The sequence below is a fragment of the Plasmopara halstedii genome (genome assembly GCF_900000015.1).
Source record: "Plasmopara halstedii genome assembly, contig: Scaffold_3060, whole genome shotgun sequence".
Taxonomy (NCBI): Eukaryota; Oomycota; class Peronosporomycetes; order Peronosporales; family Peronosporaceae; genus Plasmopara; species Plasmopara halstedii.
The window spans coordinates 2,960,213-2,968,857 of record NW_020189964.1 but is presented as its reverse complement, the minus strand read 5'-3'; the positions used below and the strand labels follow the sequence as shown (position 1 = coordinate 2,968,857).

Below are 8,645 nucleotides of genomic sequence, written 5' to 3'. Positions count from 1 at the left end.
AAAAAAAAAATGTTACTTCAGAAGCGAGGCTAAGTACACTTTTTACTTAACTAGCTTCCTCCTCAATGCTGCAGAAGGGCAAATAAGGCAATAAACTCAAATACCAGAGCGGTCATCCCGTCGTCGCTCTCCTCTTGTTTACAAGCTTCCAGATCAACATCTGGTTGGAGCATCAGATCGAAGCCCCCATCCTAATGAATGTCACATCAATACGAGATAACGGAAATGAGTACACTAGCAAGTAGGGGAGTCTCAACTTTGCACTCGATCTCACAAGAATCAAATCTGTTCTCCCGATTTGCATGCCGCCGTCTCGATTGATGGCCCCGTATCGTGGGTGCGGAATCAATTTACAGTTCGGCATATCTTCAGGTACATCATGAGCAACCATACACTATACTAAAGATCCTTTCCGGGCATAGACACGAAAGTTGCGTAAATTCTGATGAGATTGAATATCTAAGGAAATTGCAAATGAGTCCGAATTTTTGGCTCGCTAGGGTCTTGCGCTAGAGTTACATGTCCACTGGTGTCGCCGCTTCCATTTATACTGGCATTGGAAGTTTCATGGCGGCTTTACCAATTAAGCTTGTGTGGGTAGCAATTTTCGAATAGGTTGTTATCGATGCACTAATCTTTTTTGAATACTCTGGCGCATGTCAATGGCAAAATGAAATTCGACTGCCTAGTCGGGCTCTTTGAGCCGGACAGTTAGCCATTCCGGGACATATTTTTTGACTCTGAGAGACATTCAAGCTTTGTTCAGCACAGGTGTGGATCCGAAGCGTTTTCAAAGACAGATCAGATCCACATAGTACACATTTTCGCGCTTGCAATTCTTACGGATCGTGCATGTCGTATATTGTCCGACCTTGCCAACGCATCATTTGATGTGTATACAAATCAGATGCGTACGCTTGAAAGTCGCAAAGGTGAACAAGACGCCGCAATATAAGCAGGAGAGTTTAGCAATGCGTCCTGTCTATACTCGATGGTGCGACGGGCAACCGGAACCAAAATATTTGGGACAAACGGCTAGCGCTGCAAATTCGCCGTCTTGATTCGTTATCCTATCGTCTACTATTTGTTTGACGATGACGTCCCGTCTGCCGTGTCTGGTGGTAAGTACATCCAGCTGTATCAGACGTTCTTGCATTGCCAAGCTAGGTGGTAAGCGCGTCGGTGGTCGCGGTAGCGACTCGGTGAAATCGATTGCCACCATCAAAATGACGAATGAGATGTCGAAGTCAATGCATTTAGGCAGATCGACGGTTGTGGATGCAAACTTACCCACAACTCTTTCAAAAGGCCTAAAAGCAAGCGCAGGATTAATGTGACCAGTGAGGAGAAAGCATACAGTATAGGCTTGCCTCGGCTGATTGTAGGGATTTAGTTCGACAAGCTCGAAAGGAATGATCATCAAATATTGCGTCAAACATCCACTTGTCAAAGCAGATTCCCCACAATATATTTAATCTACAAAAGGTTGAAGACGTTGTGGAGAATCTGCTTAACCGAATAAAGACAAGACTGAGCAAGAGGTTATTGGCGTCTTTGAGCGAGAGCAGCTGCAAGCGCCTCTTTAAATTGTACAAATGGCACGATACACATGGGCCATACATCAGACGGTCCTGGCATTTCGTGCGGAGAAGTTTAAACTAGTTGCCATCAATCTCGAACATTGAAAGTGGACCGATGGAATAACCAGAACTATAGCTAATATGTAAGAGATACCCTTACATCGAGATCCATTGGAGTCTTTGAGGACCCATTCCGGCAAGATTTCGCAGGCGCCATTTCGGATTATGACTTACTGCACCTTTTGCCTTTTTTTTATTAAGAGACCAGTTGTCCTGTGCAACGCACTTCCCTTAGCGAATTGGAGGCCATTCCGACGGAAATTCTGCAAACCAAAAGAAATGAAGCAGCATTGCAGTAGTTTTGCGCGACCGACGTTTTTATTTTCCTTGCAAATACGTGTATAAAGCCAATAAAACCAAGTCAAACTTCTCTGGGAAAGCTGTGCATTCAGCTCGCAAACAGAAACCAAAGGCGGGCAACAAAGAGCGTCTCCTTTCGCGTCAATGTCGTCTCAGTGGCTGGGGACGATGATTCCGGCGAATTGGCCATGCGACCGTCCTCCCGCTTAAATCAATCGGCATTATATGAGCAAAACTAAGCCATGTTGAGCGCGTCAGTGATCCGGTCTTTGCGGTCCTGAATGCGCGCCGTGGTGGGCTACTCGAAAGTGATCTCTGTACTGCACATAACACATCTTCGCTTGCACTTTATAGAATATGACTATTGTAAGTCATATGATGTTTTCTTTGTACGTGGGGTTAAGCTCGCTTTATAATTCAGTTTATCTCTTCATGTCATTGAGATTAGTCTTACATTTTATGCGTCACAGTAGATTTTGCTACCACTGTTCATAACCAGAATATAGTGACGTCTCGATGATAAAATTACTGAAATGTTTTAACTTTACACGGTGACGGTTCACCCGTTTCTTGGCAAGATCTCGGTTGCACATGTCAGTCGATGCTTCAATTCGCCATATCTTTGGGTATGATGGAAGCGCAAAAAATTCGCCTTCTTTGCAACTTGTTGACGAAAGCACAATCGTGTATGTGAGTGGCTATACGATGCATTTCACGTGCACACCAACTGGTCGTCAGCATTTTTTATTACGTTCTCAGCCTCGCAAACTTGTCACATTCGACTGTAATTGGACCACGTCGACGTTTGCGATCGCCACTCGGGAACCCCATGCGCCTATTTCATTGTATTCGTATCCAGAGAAAAAACTAATTAGCCAACTCAGAAGTAACGACGCTCAAGTCTTTGAACACTCTTTGATTAAATTTTCGCACTGTGGTCATCGACTTTTGAGTATACAACCTGCTCCGCCAATCGTTGGTGCAACGCAGAATTCGACACTTTGTGTTTGGGACATTGAGACACTGTCACCAATAAACGGGTGTGAACATGCCAGTATTGGTGGATCCCCACGATTCGCTTCTTTCGACCCAGCAAACAATAATCAGTTTGTCGTTGGGGGTAATGACGGACTTGAGATCTGGAAAGTGTACGCCGGAAAAACGACAGCGTCCAGTTTGTTGCGACCGCGAAAGGTGGCACTTTTTGATTTTCCAACTGAAGTCATCGAACCTTTATCGGATGTCGATATGGATGAGAAACACACGCAATTTTTATGTCATGCATGGATCCCAAATAGTCAATTGCTGGTTGCCGACAACGCCGGTAATTTGCTACTTGTGGATGCGACCAAAGTGAGAGTCGTGCATGTTGTAAAGACGGCTACTCGACCGGATCAGTGCTGTATTGTAGGTATCGTCGTTACAATGGAAACAGCCGTTGTCGTCTACACTGATGGGGCAGTTGCATGGCTTCAGATGCACAGCTGGGAGCTGGTGTACACTGAAATGATCACGTGTGGAGCCTTAGTGACGGCGATAGCCCCGACGCCCTCGTATGCTAAGGCCTACATAGGCACACAGAATGGAAAAATCTTTGAAATTCGTACGAACGTTTTGCAAGACAATGAGGACGATTCCGAGATTGAAGAGGATGGAACCACACAAGAATCTGCAAGAAGCCAATCGAAACGTGGTTCGGATAACTCTGCTTTCATCGCTCTATATGCTAGCTTTCCGACAGGTCCAGTCTGTGATAGCACTGTTGTCACTCCGTTTGGAGGCACATTTTCGACTGATGCATTAATCGCGACTGGTGGTATAAACGGACGCCTCACGCTTTGGAACCTTCAAAGCTGTCAGCAAGCTGCCGAAGTCGACGTTGCCGAACTGTTTGCTCAAGTCCTAAGTACAAGTGAAGGATCAGCTTCTTCACCAGAAGCAGCCTCAACGGATATTATTCGCTCACATATTCCTTCTGTAATGATCACTGCGCTAGCTTCTCGTCCAGCAAATCCCATTGCTGTTGTAGGAGATCATCAAGGGAGATTGCGATTCCTTTGTATCGCGAAAATTGTAGACGGCGTTGAAGTTCTTCCGCAACATTCGATACAAGCGCTGCCTCCTGATGCGCCACTTGATATTGTAGTACTGCACCCTACATATTCTGTGCTGCTAGTAGCTTCAACACATAGCGGACAAGTGTTGTTACTGTCTATGGACCACGAAAAGCGATTTCCAGTACTGGCTTTCTTCACTTTCGAAAACCCAGATGAACGTGTCGTAGATATCCAGTGGAATTGTTCCGTTGGTAGTTCACTTACACTAACGTGTTTTTCATCTCGTGGACTTTTCTACAGTACACGGTTCGAGTCTCATTCTGAGGAAGAGCGCTCGGTGGGCAGTACATCATCTGGTCATGGAGACGTCTCTCTTCGAGAAGCCATACAGCTTTATCCCAACGTTGTCGCATCCGGTCAAGGGATCGTATCAATGAGTACCCGATTACGAATTCTAGCTGGTTCGTCAAGTAGTATGATGATTGCAGCCTCGCCGCATCATACAGATCTTATCTTGTTAAAGTATCGCGATGTATCACGTGATTCTACGAGCAACATGAGCATTCTTTCCAAAGTTTTGATCAGACAAGCTCATAGTGATGGCATTTCAGCTCTCGCTCATTTTCCTCGTGTGCTAGAAAACGATGTCGAGCTTCTTGTGACGGGTGGAATGGATGGCTCACTTACATTTTGGACACTTTACAAAGCAAATGGCCGAAGGTCTACTGAATCAGCGGCTGACACTTTTGATGAATTAGAAGCATTGCAAGCGATAAAGAAGCGTACGCTGATGACTCACTATGGTCCGATGACAACTTTGCAATTTGTTTTCACAAATGAAAACATATCGTCTGAAAGGAATGATTTCACGAAGATCCAATTAATTTCCACAGGAATCGATGGCTGTGTTTTCCTCTTCGATGTTTCCCTATCAGCTGATTTGTTCAATGGGTCTGTAAATCTCATTGAAGCAAAGAGTGCAGACCCTCCACTTCTCATGAAAGTCTTAGAGGCTACATACCAGCCGGAATTGGAGCAAGATCGAACGCCTTTCATTGAGGCTTTCATCCGCTCTAAGACGATAACCGACCAAGATATATCCGATCCTAGCAAAGAGCGCACACGTCTTAAGCTACGAGAACTTGAAGAACAACTCGAGGGTATACTGGCCAAAAACGAACAGCTTCCGGAGAACGAAAAGCTCTCGGGAGACGAATTTGTCCTTAACGTCGCGTGGCGTGACAGCTTGTTGAGCCAACATGCAGCAAGAGCAGAGCGAATACGAGAGGAGATCACACGTGATGTTGCACGGATGGCCATCATTCGGGAACGGATGAAGCGAGAGTTTTGGGACGAGGCTGAAGTTCCCGGCATCCGCCTCAACGCTCTCTCACCCTCATCAGTGCAGCAATATTCACAGTCAAATGGACATTCCGCATCATTTTTCGTCAACAACTTCCCCTTGCGTCGAAAGTCTTTAAGTGAGCAAAAAACTGCTAAACAAATTGCTACGCTTCGAATGGTTGAATTAGCTCATCAGAATGATGAGGATCCTGAGTGTCAAACGTCCAAACGATTCCAGGCTACCGTTCCAAGTGATCTACAGTGGGTTTTAAACGCTGTTGCATTGCGCCCAAAAGTCCAGCTTGGCACCAATGTAACGGAAAAGACTCAAGAGTACTTAAGCTGGCCAAGCTTCAACTTCATCTACCATCCTGTCACCGTACGTACCAGAAAGCAGGCTCAAGTGCAAATGCACCTGGTTCGTTGCTATGCTCGTGAGCTTCAGCGCGCGTATAATTTGGAATTTTCAGATCTTGTACGTCTAAAGGAGACAATACTTGAGCAGATAGAGACAAAAAACGATAGGATCGTGCAGATACTCACCGAGTTGAAAGTCAATGTAGATGCTGGAGACTTATATCAGCCACAGTGGGGACCCGAAGAGACAGCAGAATCCATTTTAAGTGTGATGTCTGGGGAAATGAACCAAAGCAAATACGAACCTCCCGAATGTCGCAATCAGCGTAAACATGAGGCGCACGATACCACTGAGCGAAAGATGAGTCGAGGACACGACAATGATGGTGAACGTGCGCTTATCGATATGATGGATGGTACTCTAGAAATTCGAAAGGATCCACTCGCAGCGCAAGAGCTAGTCAAGGAATCTTGGATGTTGACAATTCCACCGGATGAGATGACAGTCGAACAGAAGAAGCTTGTGCTTCAATTTGAAGCTGCTAAGGCTAAATTCGAGGACGATCGCGAAAAATACCGTAAGAGTCTCGATTTGGAACTGCGTAAGACTCGGGTAGACGTGATGGAGCTTTGTCGAACGTTCGACGGAAAGTTACGTGCACTGCACGACCGCTACATGGCAACACAGGGCGCTGTACTCGCCCAGGAATTGTACGAGCTCCAACTCGGTGAAGAGATTCGACGACGTGAAGAATTAAAGCTTGTGTTGAGGAATCATGATGACGAGGCACGAGACCTGCAAGAGGCAGAAGCACAAGCTCGATCTAAGTGTGACCAGTTTGCCACGCAGCTTGAAATTTGTCGTGATGACTTACATCGTGCATCGGAAGAGGATAAACTTCTTGAGAAAAATTTTGTACGTGATCTCGAAGAAATGGTACAAAATAGCGGTAGCACAGGGAAAGCGAGTGCGAGTCAGCTCGACTCCCCAGATTTCATGAAACACTTGGTCGAGCTTTATCGCAAGCGAAAGCCGAATGACCTTGTAGCAGTCGCGTTTGACCTAGATGCCAAGAAGCAAACAACGTCTATGACTCGAGTGAAAGGTAGCGCGAAGCAACGTTTACTAGCCGAAAGTCTTCATGGAGAAGGAGGGTCTTTGAGCAATTTACCGAGCAAGACATCTGGTGTAACCGACTCCATGGTTGCGCATGCCAGCCGTGGCCCGCTTCAGTACGTTAGCACCCTCCAAAGTGGCTCGTTGAGACGCGAAAGATCTGATTCCAGAAGCCAGCCACTCGTTGTGGCGCCTCTAGATTATGCCACTGATCGTCCTGCTGGAGTTCTAATCGAAGATCGTTTTTGGCGAGCTCTAAACTCATTGCGTGCCAAGAAAATTATCGCCGAACATGCCGTTCAGGAACAATCAGAAATGCTGGCGTTAGCAAAGACCATAAATGATGAGCTACGCTCGCATTTATTAGAATTACAGCAGCGACGTAAAAATCAACAGCAAGAGCTGGAATCTTCAAGTCGACAATACACGGCGCTGACAGAGAGTGCCCCTCTGCTTGTGCGCATAAAACAGGGGCAAGATGAATGTCAAGTCAAAACCACCAGAGACGACGCTTTGTTGGTTAGCCGCATGAGCGTCGAAGCTTTAAATGAGGAGATTCAGATGCACGGAAACGACCAAGTCAGCATTCTTGGTCGTATTAAGGATTTTCGGAAGAGTATTAATGTTATGGAATGGGAACATGCGTTGCTAGAGCTCCAAACGCGTGATATGGATGAACAATATACGGATATTCAACTCCTACGCGTCACGAAAGAGTTGCAAGAGCTCCTTCATAGTGGAGATACTTCACATAAGCAGAAGCGCCAAGTTGCGATGCTTGAAGCAAAGTTAACGCACTTGAGTCGTAATCATGAGACTACAGTGCTTAAACTCGAGAAGACTGGTTCCCAATATGAGCGTCAATTGCGAGAACGGGAGCGAGAAAACGACAAGTTGGAGCAACAAGTGACTCAATTAACGACGCAAGTGAAGATTCGAGAAGATATCTTAACAAGTCGAACCAGTGCAGCCAAACGCCAGCAAGCAGCTGGTGGGGGTGCTCGGAAGGACGCTACAAGACTCAAGGCCATTGCTGTGAGACGCAAATTAGTTGATTTAGCAAAAGCACAGACAAACGAGATTGAATATCTGCGGTCGGAGCTTGACAAAATGAGACGCCGCACGTTTCCAAGTTTTGCGCAGACTCATATTCGGGAATACAACGGTGTCGACTAAATCATACCATATATAGCATTCATTGATACGCAAGTTTACACAAAAAAAATTTGCGTGGTTAATTTTTTTAACATGAAAGAGAACTGTAAAATGGAAGAGAATTTATATTTATGTGCAGCGTGGAAACTCGATTAGGATAGGCACTAAGAAGGTGAAAAGAACTTTAATTTAATTGTGCTTGTATGTGCTCAACGTTATGCTTTGCCTGATGTAAGGTTCGACAAATGCAGATAAAAGCTTATTTGCAATAGCGCATCCGCCACCACGTTTAGCCGACCCGATTTATACTTTGCCTCGAAGGCAAACTCGGCAGAAAAGGATAACTATGTTGCCATCTTCTGTGAGAGTTGTAGTGAGGAAGTCGCTGTGCGCATAGACGCATCATCTGTATAAATCACATATGTCTCAGGTCAAGCACGTATGACGAGAGCACGAATCATCGCAAGCTGCTCCTAGTCACGAACATGATGGTTCACCTCGACCGTAACGGGGCAGTAAGTGTCTTGTGCGCTCGACCCTTTCGCATTTGATACAATTGTATCAAAAAAATGCGGTACAATCAATATTCTTGGTGTATTTTAAATATATATGAACTCTTGAGATTGCAGAAGTGTTGGTTTTAGCGGCTTTTTTTAATGGGCTGCTTAACTTCTC

General features: G+C 45.5%; 2 protein-coding genes across 2 annotated transcripts in view; one reads left to right on the top strand and one right to left on the bottom strand.

The window, feature by feature from the left end:
- PHALS_07097 (hypothetical protein F443_00891) overlaps positions 1-391 on the bottom strand; it is a gene marked incomplete at both ends in the record, with an annotated part of 1,916 nt that extends 1,525 nt beyond the window's left edge. The window contains 2 exons of the mRNA XM_024720504.1: positions 105-191; positions 275-391. Of these exons, the coding sequence (XP_024585696.1) occupies positions 105-191; positions 275-391 (204 nt within the window). The remainder of the gene's footprint in view (positions 1-104; positions 192-274) is intronic.
- Positions 392-2,531: 2,140 nt separating this feature from the next.
- Positions 2,532-7,991, top strand: PHALS_07096 (WD40/YVTN repeat-like-containing domain; the record flags this gene model as incomplete). Its single annotated transcript, XM_024720503.1, has 1 exon — positions 2,532-7,991. One exon carries the CDS (start codon positions 2,532-2,534, stop codon positions 7,989-7,991), a length of 5,460 nt encoding a protein of 1,819 aa, XP_024585695.1.
- Positions 7,992-8,645: the final 654 nt, after the last annotated feature.